The sequence below is a fragment of the Pogoniulus pusillus genome, chromosome 24 (assembly GCF_015220805.1).
Source record: "Pogoniulus pusillus isolate bPogPus1 chromosome 24, bPogPus1.pri, whole genome shotgun sequence".
In the NCBI taxonomy this organism is placed as follows: Eukaryota; Metazoa; Chordata; class Aves; order Piciformes; family Lybiidae; genus Pogoniulus; species Pogoniulus pusillus.
The window spans coordinates 12,199,647-12,214,624 of record NC_087287.1 but is presented as its reverse complement, the minus strand read 5'-3'; the positions used below and the strand labels follow the sequence as shown (position 1 = coordinate 12,214,624).

General features: G+C 38.6%; 1 protein-coding gene across 12 annotated transcripts in view; it reads right to left on the bottom strand.

The window, feature by feature from the left end:
* The window catches only part of SOX6 (SRY-box transcription factor 6), a 397,240-nt gene that overhangs the window by 80,692 nt on the left and 301,570 nt on the right, over positions 1-14,978 (bottom strand). For all 12 annotated transcript variants that reach the window (XM_064163636.1, XM_064163637.1, XM_064163638.1 and 9 more), the window contains one exon: positions 11,272-11,351. In XM_064163636.1, the coding sequence (XP_064019706.1) occupies positions 11,272-11,351 (80 nt within the window). The remainder of the gene's footprint in view (positions 1-11,271; positions 11,352-14,978) is intronic.

Below are 14,978 nucleotides of genomic sequence, written 5' to 3'. Positions count from 1 at the left end.
CAAAGGATCACTGCATTTGCTTGACAAAAATCATTTGAAGTTTCCAGTGGATAATATTAGTTGACAACGTGAAGCGATGAAGATAAATCCTACGTTTGCTTCTCTTAGAATTTGCTTTCAGCACCTTTGTAGCATAAATTCTACCTCATCAGAACTGTGGATAGCACTAAAGTTAACAGAGTAACAAGCTCAAGAATAGCAAGCAAGGATCAGGAATCTCAAAAGATACCTGCAATGGCTCTAGTATTTTAAGCCCCTTCTCCTGTATCCAAGCAAAACAAATAACCAGTACTTATAAAACCAACCAAACAACAACTCAGATACACCAGAAGAATATGAACATGTAATCAGATGGTTGCATCAGAGTGTGATTTTTTTTTCATTCACTTTACACTCTGAAAGTATTACCTTCTCTGGTGATGTTGGAAATCAAATTACTCATAGAAAGAATTGAAAACGTTTTCTGACATTCTTTTAGAAGTTCTTCCAAAAATCAGGTTCCTCATTGCTAATATAAAATATCCTTAACAATAAATGAGAGAAGTCTACACGAAGACCTTGTGAATTCAGATAGCTTCACACATTTATGTGTAGAAATGCGTTCTGGACTAATGCTAGAGTAAAAACCAGTTGCTTAAAGAGAGACTCTGTGATAAGCAAAGTAAAATTATATGACTGAAGTGCAATTAATCGCAGTAAGTTTGTTGAATAGATGATAGCTATCAAAGCTTATCACATTTTGCATTTCAGAATTTCAGATATTTGTTTTATAAAATGTTAGCACATAGATGGGCTTTGTGAGAGAAGTCAGGAGTTTCATTCAAGCTCATGTCAGCAGGATTACAAGCAATTATGAGTAACTGCTTGCTGAGCTGTGTGAATGAGTTGGTGAATGAGTTTTCTAGTAAGCACATGTCCATGTCACTGGTACAACTGCCAGCACTGTGGACACTCTCAGTTGAAGAGGTCTAAAAATATAATTTTTCTCCTAATCCTACAGGGGATTAAATCAGTTCAGGACAGAAGATGGTTGTTCAATTACTGCTTCTAGCGTAGACCTTCTAGATTTGTCAACCTGGCAGCACACAGAAAATAGAGGCATAAGTAAAAGGAAAAAGAAATCAGGACATGGGAAAAATAAGTGGCAATAAATCTTCTCTAGAAATGTTTCTTAAGATCTGGCATAGGTTGGGTTCATATAGTTGGAGAAACTGCCAAATACAACAATTACAGTATTTCCCTGCATAGAACTGTACAGAAACACAGAACAAGAACACTGAATGCTCACCTACCACTGCTAGTCACACTGAGAGGCAAACACACAACAATTTCATTCCTACAACTTGCCATGACAGAATAATAAGACACCATCCCAGTAACAAATGGGCGCAAATCAGGGAAAAGGAAGAGTCCATTCAAACTGCCTCTCTCAGTTCTGCCATCTGAATCCCTGCCTTGTGAGAAGACTCAGAGGCAGCTCTACATTTAAGAGCTGAATTTTTGAAAGTGCTGCATGGGGTTTGAAGCTATAATGCCTTCCTACTTTTATAAGACAAAGACAGTTTGTGTGGTAGCTCACTGCCATTCTGCTCTTTTCACTAGCAAAAATGGACGAAAGACAGGGATATAATAAATATATCCTGGCTCTACTGATCAGGAAAAGCTTTATCAGTCAGCTGGGGCACATCTGGGAAAAAAGTCACTCAGGTGCATCTCTAGCATCCCATTCAATTAACATACCATTAAAAATGGTTTGTCCCTGTTCAGCCTGCTGCATTACCTGATAAGTCAACATACTTAAAATGTATATTGAAATGCAGAAAACAGTGGAATGTTTTCTTTGTGAAGCTGAAAACAAGCCCAGTGTACAGGTATTTTAAAGCATTGGAAATAATTGTGCTTTACAGGGTGCTTAGCAGATACCTCACACTGATCTTTCACAGTATATTTAGAACTTTCATGCACCTTGAAGGAAAATTAAATAATTTCCTTAAAGGAAGTGAACATAAAATTATGGAAAGCATATTCTAATGGGCTTATAAAAATTACATGTTAAAAAAAAAATCATATTTGCACCTCAAAACCAGGTAACCAGGATTTTAGTATTACAAACTCATTGTAAGTTGATGCAATTTTACACAAATAGATGTGATTTCAGCATCAGACAGCCATGGTTTCTGAACTGCAGTGACATTTCAGCAACAGTGCTGGGATCAGATTAAAATGGTTATGAGGCTTGATCTTAGCCCTCTCCCCAGGTGTTGAAGACTGCAGCAGAAGACATGGCCTGTACTGGATAAATTATAGTAGATGCTTCACAGATGTGTTATTTAATAAGTCTACAGACCAGTTAAATCTGGTGACTTGTTCTGTTTCTAGTGTGTAGGAAAACTGACACAACTTCTTTGAAATGGCTTTGCCTCTTTTTTATTTCTCACTTCTCTTCCAAAAACGCCAGTGGATATCACAACAATCTCTATTTCTACACCTAAAATATTTCTTAATGTTCATCTGCTATTTTTTGTAATTAATACACAACACCAAAGTATGTCCTTTATTATTTTGACTTCACTAGATTTTGGGAATGACTCCTTTAGGTCTTGAAAAATCCCTTAATGCTGACATCTGAGCATCATGTTTTTTTCTTTCTGTCTTCTTTAAGATGCTACTCCTTCCAGTCTCTTTTATTTTTTTTTTTCAGGACTGATACAGGCTGAGGACAGAGTGGCTGGAGAGCAACCAGGAAGAAAGGGACCTGGGGGTACTGGTAGATAGTAGGCTGAAGATGGGCCAGCAGTGTGCCCAGGTAGCCAAGAGAGCCAATGGCATCCTGGCCTGGATCAGGAACGGTGTGGCGAGCAGGACAAGGGAGGTTATTCTTCCCCTGTACTCAGCACTTGTCAGGCCACACCTTGAGTGCTGGAATATGTCCAGAGAAGGGCAACAAAGCTGGTGAGGGGCCTGGAACACAAACCCTATGAGGAGAGGCTGAGGGATCTGGGGTTCTCTAGCCTGGAGAAGAGGAGACTCAGGGCAGACCACATTGCTCTCTACAACTGCCCGAAGGGAGGCCATAGCCAGGTGGGGCTTGGTCTCTCTTCCCAAGCAAGCCGCAACAGAATAAGGGGACATAGTCTCAAGTTGTGCCAGGGGAAGTATAGGCTGGATGTTAGGAGGAAGTTCTTCACAGAGAGAGTGATTTGCCATTGGAATAGGCTGCCCAGGGAGGTGGTGGAGTTGCTGTCCCTGAAGGTGCTGAAGAAAAGACTGGATGAGGCACTTAGTGCCATGGTCTAGTTGACTGGATAAGGCTGGGTGCTAGGTTGGACTGGATGAGCTTGGAGGTCTCTTCCAACCTGGTTGATTCTGATATACAGGCCTTCTGTTGTGCCTCCAGCCATATACAGCTTTCATGCCGAGTCATCAGGAAAGTTGTTCCAATACTTTCTTAGTGTTAGGACACTTTTCTGGTTTCTCAATCATATCAATTTTAAAACATCATATACCAAATACATCATAGACAAGTAGAGAGTTGGAGGCAATACCGTCTCCACTTTGTCAACAAAAAAGACTCCATTCAGTGATAGCAATAGCCACACACTGGTTTGGTAAGTTCTACCTCATCTACTATCAATTTCCCTTTCTCTCAGAATTGAGTCAGTAGATAGGAATACTTAGTTATTATCAAAAAACAGGCAGGTGATGATAACTTTCCAGTCCAAGCATCTTTAAGAGAATATCTCTGCTTCCTTTGAACACGTGTGTATGTCTACACCCAGATGCTCTCATCCAATCATCCTTATTCTTAGAACTTTTAGTTCAGATCAAAGACAAGACATTAAGTTTTCTTTCTCTGTAGCAATTAGCAAGAAAGGAATGATGGGACAGAAGTGTATTATTATCCTCCATTTACAGACCTCACTTAAAAGCATTTTTGCCTTTAATCGAAGAGCTGCTAAATTCTTAAACATCCAAATATGTTAACACCTTACAGGAAAAAAAAATCCTTCATGATTGTAATTTGCAGCCAAATTAAGCAGCTTGCTCTATGGTTATCAGAAGTATAATAAAATTTCACAAACATATTCACTTGTACCTAACTCCTGTAAGGCATACACCATATACATTTCTAAAAAGCTTGAAGGAATACAAGTGCCAGCTGAGAGTATGCCTCACAGTCAGCTTATTCCCTAAAGGGATGCCACACTTTTAAAAGAGCTTTAAAAACCGTGCTCATCCCCTGATGGCACTCTGTAGTACTGGTGCCTCTGGTGCTCTGTCAGTAAATGCAGCAGGAACTTATTTGCTTCTTACTGGCTTCTGAGTGAATACATACTCCAGGGAGGGAGCTTTGTATTTTAAAATAGAGCCTGGGCTTTCAGTGAGGGGCAGCCAGTGGTTAAGGCAGCAATGTCTTGTTGATGCTGGGGGCTCAGCCTCCTTCAGTCACTTGGGCTCAAGATTCTGCCTTGATACAGACTGCAAAGGCACAGGAAACCTCCTGCAATCTAGGCTGTAAGGATGGCATCCTTTTAAACACACAAGTTTCCTGATAAGTGCGTTTATGTCTGTGCCATTTATGATCTCAATGGCAAATTCTCCCTGGAACAGAGCATATGGGCCTGGAAGGCAGCTGTCCTGTTTGGTAAGATCTAAAGGTGCAAAAGATGGGAGTCATGCCAGAAGCCTGATCCCTAGCTGCCGGACTGAAAAGTATTCCCTCTTGAGAAAGGACAGCAGGCACAGGATGAAAACACTTCCTAAAGTGGAAAAGGGTTTGGTCATCTGAAGGGAGGTTTGCCAGACTGGGTGACCATTCAGTGGCTAGCATCCTTCCTACAATGGTGGGGAAAGAGAAGCCCAGGTCTGGATTTAAGCCTGCCTCATCCAAGTATGGAAACTGCTACAGACTATGAAACAGTCTCATTCTTAAACATTCCCTTTTTTTTTTTTTAATTAAATAATGTGATCGTGTTCCATTAAGCAAGAATAAGAGTACCAAAGACAGGCTGTTTAAAGCAGTCGTTGGTGATGCAGTGCATTAAATGAGAGAGAAAAGGGTCTTGCAGCTGCAAGACTCATTACATAACCTAAAGGTTTTGTTTGTTTATAGGTCCACTTTTACTAACTTGAAGAGAATAGAGAGACTCATTTTGATCAGGGATATCATTACTGGGGGAGCTAGCAAAACCCTTCTGGCTAAAACTTCATCAGAATCAATACTTTAGTGCAAGAAGTCTCAGATTTGATGGGCTGTCTTTTCCTGATGAAAATCACTTTGCCGGATAATTCAGGGCTGAAGATGAGAAGGAATAGGAGAAGATGGAGTATTAAGAAATTCTGCAAAGAAAGGAGGTCATATGGTAAAATACTGAGTCAATGACACCATTTTCATTGATACTGCCACTGATATAATTCAACTTGATAACACAGATATTACACACAGAGACATAAACATTCAAGCAGGGAAAGGCATGAGTGTAACTATTTCATTGATTTTAATTAATTTTTTTCCAAAGTATTGCAAGGTTGGCATATTTTTAATTTTATTTTCATTAAAGGGGTTGCTTGGTCTCTCAGAGCCCTAATAAAATCTTCTTTCAACCTCCTCCCTTCCTTTGCTACAACCTAAATTTCTACATAAGAAAAGTATCAAAATATTTAATTTACTACTTCCATATACTGAAATTTGCACACACCATTCCCTTAATTTAGGCCACTACTCACTGTGTCATAATAAGGAACATTCTGTTAAAATATGCCCACCTAGAGCTCGGTAGTCTTTGAATGCTAGATAAAATCATTCTATAAGGCTAATGAAGACAGAAACTCTGCCTGTAACAATATTAAGTTTGTTTTCTCTAGTGATTTGAAGAAGTGAGCAATCTGTCAGTAATACATTGAGGGAAATTACTTGTCTAGTAGGAATTCCTGCTGACAGTCATTCACTCACAGTGCTGACCCAAACATCTACCCGCTGACAAACAAATTACAGTGTCTAACTTTGAAAAGGTAACTAGCTGGTTTTAATTTTGATTGGTCTCACCAAATCTCTTTCACATTTACCCAATCCCCATTCTTCCTTGTGTTAAGGGGAAAGAAAAAAAAAAAAAAAAAAAGAGGAAAAAGAAAACCTCATGGCTTTTGCATTTGAAAAAAATTATTATTGCCTACATCCGAGAGTTATGTCAGATAAAACTGTTAAACTGTGTCTAACCAACATTAAGACTGGCAGCCCTGCCAATGAATGACTGGGTGAGTGAACACATTACTGAGACAGCATTGTAGAAATTAATTTTCTTCAATAAAGTGATTTTTAAGGCTCATATATTTCACAATCTAAACATATGTCACTGTTTCATAAACAAAATAAATGGATTAAAATAATACATTACCAATATGCTGACACATGGAGATATTTTAATTAGAAATACTTAAGCTGTGTGATATTTAACTGCTATATTTGTTGAAGAGGAGCATGCATCATTTAATAAGACATAAGGCAGGTACCTCACTTTGCATGATGTGGTACCAGAGTGGGACCAAATCACCTCCAGTGTGAACTATCACCATCAGATCATACTAGCCTCACTAAAAAAATTGCTTTAAGGTTGCAACATATAGAGGCAACTCCATAGGAGCAGCAGTCCACTAAAACAATTTTTTCATTGAAATAATAATTCACCAAGATTCTAGTTCTTGAGAATAATATTTCTTCATAAAAGGCCACATTTAACATCTTAGCTATTTAAAGGCCATATTTACATGACTGTCGCATTACATTGGCCTCTTTCCTGCACGTTCTTCCTGACTTACTTTAAGGACCAGCACTAAAATAGCTGAGGAAAGCAAATGTCAACTATGTCCTGAAATTTATATGTGTGAGAGAATTGGAATAAGTAGAAATGTAATATATTGTTTACTGTACCAACTGCCCTCTGTTCTCTAAAGGTCAAAAGCATTGTAACCTTAGAGTTACAGTTTCTGATTGTTCCCAGGGTTAAATACATTATCAAAATTAATGGTTCAAACCCCTCAACCTTCAGATATATGAGTATTCATGCCTCCATCTGCTGAACTGCTCAACTAAAAATAGCATTCTTCGGCCTTCCCTGCACTCATATTGTGCCCCTGAGGCAGGCTATGCAATGCTTCAGCAGCACACTAGATCTACACCTAGCAGTACTAAAAAAAAAGGTCATTTACCTTGTCTGCAATGAGAAGAGAGTATGAAGGAGTAGGATGAAATGGGAAGGGAGAAGACAAATAGACAAGAATGTGTTTAGTTAAAATCTGAATTATTTTTTAATGGATTATAAAAACTTCAGACTTCAAAAACACAGCTGCAACTACAGTTAAGCCTTGCCAAGGTTCATTAGTATTATAAGCGATAAATTTTGAAGGACAAATTACACAAATAGTTTGGGGAAAGAGTTATGAACGAAAGCTTTCTTGTTTTGCCTGTTTTTTTTTTCTAGAGCTCACTTTGTTTAGGAATAATTCCAGTTCGCATCATTGTAGTGCTTCCATTTCTATCAACAGTTTATCAGTCGCGGTTGAGAGAGTTGCGACATTTCCTTATTTACCACATCGGCTGCTTTGTAGAAGTATCTAAGAACGAAGGCAGATTTAAAAACCATAATGAAGAGCACATAGTAACACTGCTTTTTGAAACTAAGGGCCTTCAGGTGCCACCTCTGCCATCACTGTGACTTCTCAGTAGCTAGGTCACTGCTACCCAGCGTTGTGAGAGCTGGGAAAACTCTTCATTACTGAGTTTGCTCATTCAGCAAGGTTACTGGGCACACCTAGCTAAAATTTGCTAACATCAGTGGAGGGAAGCAGGAAAAGGGAAAAAATCCAGAGGCTGAGGGTATAAAAAAAGATGAGTAAGGAGAAAATTACTGACAGGTTTTACTGTCTACTCTGATCAAAGCAACTGTTACACACATGCACCAGAACTGAACCACACACCACTATGAATGCCTGTTACATGTCTATTTGGTACTATTAGATTGGTAAACTATTTAGCAGAAGGTTGAGTGGATGGGATTCACTCACAGCAGTTTGAAGCTGGAGGAATGAACAGAAATACCTTTGTCCTCTGTTCTAGACCAGACCTAGAGAACTGTTACTTCATCAGCAAGACCCTTCCACACACTGAGAGTCCTATTACATGTACTGAAATCTTGACCAAGTTTTTTGGGAACTGATGTCTTGGGGCTGAGCTCTGAAGGGGAAGTGTGAATACAAAAGTTTTAAGCTTTGTGTCAACATCATCAAGGCCACCCTCATTGTACGGATCAAAAAGTTATCTGATGTCAGCTCAAAGCAGAACAAGCCACCATTTCAGGAATGCAGACTGGCATAAACTTGTGAGATAACTACTTTCTTTCAGGATACTCAAAGCTGCAACTGAATATCAATGGTATTTTACCACTAACTGATCAACCAATGAGATGCAAGACCTTAAAGGCAGATGGGACAAAGAGGTCTTGTGCTGAAGAGGAATTTTATTTTTTATTCTTTTTAATGCAAGACCCCTAAGAGTGAAACTAGTTTATGGAGACATTCTTGGATATGATTTCAATAAAGTTTTTAACCTGTGGAGATACATATCCCACTGGTGAACACAGGCATATGATTCAGAGAAAAGCCATTTTGATACAATGTGCCAAAGAGCTTGAATAAGATGGGCAGATCATTAATTACAAATTGTTCCCTGGAGAAACATTCTCTGTGGAATAATTGCTATAGTTACACGATGTACCTGGAAGTAAATTGTTTTCTGTGCTATTAGATTCAGAGCTTCTATAGTAGTTGTCTTGACACACTGGAAAATGAGAACACAAAACTGCTGCTAGCTCCTACCTGAAGCATGACTATCCCCCTCAAAAGTGAAAAAACAGCAGAGATTATAGACTTGAAGCTGACAGAAAGTCCACTGCAGCTGGACATAGATTACAGAATATAAAATTTTAACTAATAATAGTGCCCTGGTAAAGTTGAAATGTTAGAGCCAGTGCAAAGCCTTTGTAACTGAAATAGTTTTCCCTCTCCAAGTTCTCCAAACACATATTACACACACGCTCACATGTAGAAACAAAACCAAACCTGCAAATGAATTAGCTATTTCTCCCACTAGCTGAAAGGAACAGAGATTAGTTTTGTGATCAGTATTTTTAAGCACTTGGGAAATACTCAGATACCATGGCCACAGCATTCATGTAAATAAATAAGTGGGTGAGGTACATGGAAGAATGGAAGCAAAACAGAGAGAGAAGGGGGAAGGAAATCATAGGTGGAAAAAGTATCCAAAATGCTACACCCCTAGCAGTCTTGACGGCATGTCAGGTATAGCAACAAAATCCCTCCAACAAACACACCCAAATAAGTGTTCATTTAGGGAACACTCAGGGAATTTACACCAAAGTAATACTAAGAATAAACAAAATTTACTTCAGTCGACTTGGCAATCAGATGAGCCGGTATCAATTGAAGGTTAAGTGCTCTGTTACTTAGGTTCTTATGACCATGAAACATTAAAGGTTTCGATGAAATTCAGATACAACAGAAAGGGGAGGAATAAACAAAACAAAACAAAAAAACCCCAACACCTTTTTGCAACAAATACACCTGTAGAGAAATTCAGGTCCCTCAAGCATTTGAATATTTCTGAATGTATTAGTACCACATTCTTTGCTGGTTGTTTTATAATTGTCATGTTTAACAGCTCAGCCTATCATTTCTGCAAATGAAAGAAATTGCACTGTTGCTGTAGGTTCTGATCAAGGCTGATGGGCAAATAGATCTGTGAGTCAAGCTACAAACAAATCTTGTAAAAGAAAGAATTGCGGACGTCTGATTTAGATCTTGCTTGTTGTTGTTATCCTTTCCTATCTTACAATCTTACGTGGGCTTACTATTTGTTGTACTGCATTTCAAAGGCAAAAAAATAGTCTTTCTATCCAGAAATCTGATTTTGGAAGTGTTTTCTCAAGTAAAGCTAATGAAACTTTTGCATCAAAAAGTAGTTAAATACAGATTTTCAGTGGATACCTGCTATTTTTCCTTTTGAAAAACTTTCTTTTGGTTTGAAGTCTGGCCAAGGCATGGTCTTACCAAAATATTGCCATGACCCAAAAGTACTTTTTGGACTTCTTTTCCTGCAGTGTCATGGTGTTCTCTTTTCAAGTTTTGATTGTAGGTTAGGTCAGACATAAGCTCAAGGGCTATATTTCGTAAGTTCTGGACCATCAGTGAACAGTGAGTTCTGGTCCCATTCTCACTTATCCTAAGTTAACTCAGCAAGAAGAACATTGGCACTGGGTAAAGACAAGAGGATTTTTAATTTGCCCTGGTCCCTCTGGAAAATGATATAACTGCAGAAGGGTAAGCAAAGCAGATATTTGGATATTAACACAGCAGTACTTTGCTCTCCTAGACATAATTTACTCTTTGCATCTGAACTCACCTCTAACATAACTCCAACAGGGGTTTCAAAGGTTTACTTGCAAATAGTTACATGCATCTTTAACAGCCTTTCCTCTCACGTTCAGTCACTTCCTTTCCATACATTTTAACTCTGAAAGCTTTTGACTGTTTCTTTATTATTTATGACATTGTTTTGTCTTTTCTTGTGAAATTAAGAACTTCTCGCCACAAAAAGGTAGCCAATAATATGGCCCATAAATCTTTCTTTCACAGCATTTCTTTCTACATATGCCAAAAAAAAAAAAAAAAAAGAAGAAGAAAATCTCCTGCCCATGCTTGGCATCTGACCAGCTTAATGCACAGAAAGGTTGAGATTACCAAAACACAGAAGCTAAAAGATTCTGCAATCTATTGTATTGTCAGCATCAGACTGTCTGCAAAAACAAACAAAAGGAAAACTCTCAATAACATGCATTTGTTTTGATACACTCACTGGTCCAATTAAAGGGAGTGTTTTGCAGCTACAGGGGAAAGACTAAATTAAAATAAAGTTTAAAAAAAATCACTGAACTTATCTGCCATTAACTGGTCATGGAATATAAAAAGTATGATTAATTCTGCCCATATAAACACACAGAACAATGCCTTTCACTCACAGAACCAAGGTTGGTCGCACAGTGCTGTATTTGCAGTACCCTAAGTACATAAGGTGTTAATCCTCCTGGGCTGAGCTCAAAAATTATTTAACATTCAGACTATTATTTAGCATACAGCTGGTTAGCAGTTTTCCCCTAAAATGTTGGCTTCGATCCCACATTTTTTTGTTCTGGCACATACCTGGAGCTGTAAAGGGCTGAGTCCAGAAGCAGCAGCAGCTGCCATTGTTGATGGAATGAACTGCACAGGGTAGTTATCACCTGTCGGGAGAACAATGCGTGCAGGTTCAGACAATGAGCAGAGAATAGCAGCAGACAAGTGCAAACACGGACCGAGGATTGCCTGTGCTCCACAGCACTCCTCTAAGCCCAAACATCTGCAAAAACAAAAGGCTTTGCTGGGCACGGACTTGCCACGCTCCCTTGGAACTTTTTTGTTAGCAGATAGCTGGTAGGCAAACTGGCAAAACATAAACGTGATACTCGTGATTTTCATTTTCAGAAGCAAATGTTCAAATCGAGCATGTAAGCTTGGGCAGAAAATCGGCTCTCAAGGCCGTAAGCACACAGAGAACATACCCCAGGAATCTCCAGTGGTTCCCAGAGGAACATTTGTTAAAGCTGGAGAAATTTGTTATAACCCAAGAAATGTCAGCTCTGCTTAATGCAAGGTGATTTCAGTATCAAGTGGCTCTTTCCTGGGAAAGTTACTTAGTTGGCTCGATAGGGGTGGACATTGCTTCTTATTTTCATTTGAGGTTCTGTATTGTGGGACAAGTCCTTTAAGGCAGCTATAAGGAAAACCAAAATTAAATTACTTTTAAAAAAGAGCTCAAAATGTAATTTCAACTTTCTCTTAGACCCAAAACCCTACTGAACCTGAAAGACTAAGTAGTTGTTCAGTCACAGAAAGATTCAGGAACTAAAATTTCTGGGTTACATTCACTGGGAAGTGAAAATGTGTGACCTTTGTAATGAGTGGACAAAAGATTCTCCAGAAAATAAGAGATACTATTGAAGCATTTTACTGCAGAGCATCTGTGGTGTTCCCACATCTAAGTCACTGCAACAACACATCACACAGTGCCACTGGACTGTTAGTCAATGTAAAGAATGAAGTAAGGCTGAAATAATTTAACAGCGTAATCTGTAATGTAAAAACTAATATAGTGATGGATAAATTACACAGTAACTATGATTTAAAGGCATATGACTTTGACTCAACCTATTTTTTTTCAAGTCAATGTTATGATACATTTTAACAGGCTGCTGCTCCTTTATACCTTTTGGAGATTTACAATAATCATTTTGGTTTACATTAATTTTTCTATACTGAAAGTAGAATGTAGCAATGAGAGAAAACAGAGAAATCCAAAATAACATAAACAGAACATCCCAATAGTTAGAATTTTTTGTTTGGCTTGGGTTGGGTTTTTTTGGTTGTTTGTGGGTTTTGTTTGGGTTTTTTGGTTGCTCTCGTTTGGGTGGGGTTTTTTTTTGGTCAGACTTCTCAACCAAATAATGAAAACTGAAGTCTTTGCAGTCACTGGGCTCCTCAGAACTCTCATTTTTACCACCTGAAATGCTATTGTATTCAGCTCAGTTTAAATATTTGGCAGTTTCACTTTCTTAATAAATTGTACATGTCTAATCCACAAGGTCTCTTTGCATCACATCCATAATGCCTCATCAGACCATTGAGCACAGTATGTGCTTGTACACAGTCCAGTAACAATTGGATTCTGATTGCATATGGAGCTACAATGCATTCACTAACACCATATTGTACTGGTGTCCTATGGAGTAATGTTCAAAATATGTCCCCTTATTTCCCCCTTCCATGAGGTTGATTTTAGTTTGCAGTGATGTTTGGAGTCTTTTTTCCTTTATTTAAAATAAAAAGGAAAAAAGGCAGCAACTCCCCCTCTAGATCCTTTTCTTAAAGTATTAAAGCTGTCTTTTTATGGTTAAATAATTCTACTTATCTCTTTGATATTTATACAAAATTAACTGAATAAATAAGATCCTAACCTAAGTTAAATAATATTTCTTTCAGAAATATCTTATGAGGTTTAAAAAAGAAAAAAAAATCACAAAGATGTTGAATTAATGATGCTTTAAATGGAGGGGACACACACACACTCACACACGAGGAGGAATAACCATCCAAGTTATCTGCATGGACTGCCTTGCAGAACATTTCGGAGGCATTCTTTCTTTAAATATCATGAATTATTCATTCCTGTTCCACACAGCAATCTCTTCTTTCTCCCTCCCCCTCCACATGCACTTTTTAAGTTCAATACCAGTTGCTTTATTTGTACTAAAACATTTTCCATGTCAAACATATTTTTAAAAAAATCAAACTCTAAAAGAATTCCCTGTGGCACTCCTTTTTCTCAGCTGTCATGCTCCTATGGTTTGAAATAGCCAGATATTTTATACACACGCACACTAACAGAATTTTTTTGGCTTCACAGTTAATTGAATAGCATCTCTACCACACCCTGTAGTGTTCTCTTGCTCACCTGCTGGCTACAGTTCATTCTTTTGCTACAAGAAAAAAATAATTTTATAGTTATGGCACTTATTTGCTATTAGAACATAATATTGTCTCTTTCCCCCCTCATTTTAGCATGCTAAATTATGACCAAGCCCTAGTATCTTAGCAGTGTCTTTGTGCTGAAAACAAAAATTAGTACTCTGAGCTCTGGAGTAGTTCACTGACACCCAGCAGTAAAAGCAGAGCAAAGGTACTTTTTTCTTGAGGAAATTGAGCATGCAGGGAAGGGGCATAGTTAGTTATGGAAGGTAGATATTTCCCCCTCTTATTTCTTCAGTGCAATAATGGATCAAGAAGTTTCTTGGTAGCAGTCTTGGCAAGGAATCAGTCAATGTATTGCAACAATTCTTTTTCACTTCTTTCTCAATTTGGAACATTTGTGTGGGGATCCATTCTTTCAAATTTCTACAAAAGGTAGCAGAACATGTTTAAACAGGTCTGCTTCAGGTACTGGTGTGTGCTGGCCTTTGATAACCAGGAACGAGAAGAATGCCCCAAGAGAATCCATCATGCTTTGTGAACTGATCTCTTCAATCGTCTTGCTGCACTGATTATCTATCTGCATTTGGCTGCTGTTGTTTATCTATAAATTGGTGTTTACAAGCCATGGAAAAGTATGCCAGACCTCTGTTTCATTTATCAGGTGCAGCAACATTTCCAAATGAATGCAGTGAGCAATCATGCCATGTATTCTACATAGAAATCATGGAAATGTTTCCGTCTTGGATGAAGTGGTGAAGCTTGGTGGACTTCCTTTATAGGATGCATGGACTTATCACATCAGGGGCTTTGTAAGCTGTGAGGAAGTAAGGATATCTGGCTCTTATAAGACTCTAGGTAGGGAGAGGGTGTTGCTTTATCACCCTTGTTGCCTAAAACACGCTTGTAAGTGTCCACTGCCACAACAGCTGTGCACAGGGCATGCATTTTGTTTGTGCAGAATCATCAGATTGAGGGTGCTGTTACTACAGGTAACTGCCTAAGGCAATACTACTGAACATTTCCCCTGTCTGATGACACTACCTCAGTTCTGCCTTAGTTCTCAGCAGGATTTGCACCACTTTACTGCCATCCTCATGCCACGGCCAAAGCAACTGCCCCACTTATCTGTCTGCAAGTAAAGAACTTCAATGCCAAATCCCAGCTGAAAAGATTCAACTGCCTACTACTCCTTCCAGCTCTTACCTCAACACTTCAGAGTGAGGCACATAAGCATTGTTACAACAAATCCTTGTTCCAAACATTAAAACCCAACCAGGAAGATATGACAGACTTTAACTCAGTCCTGGGGAATTTCCAGGTAAAAAAAGACTCATGTAGCACCT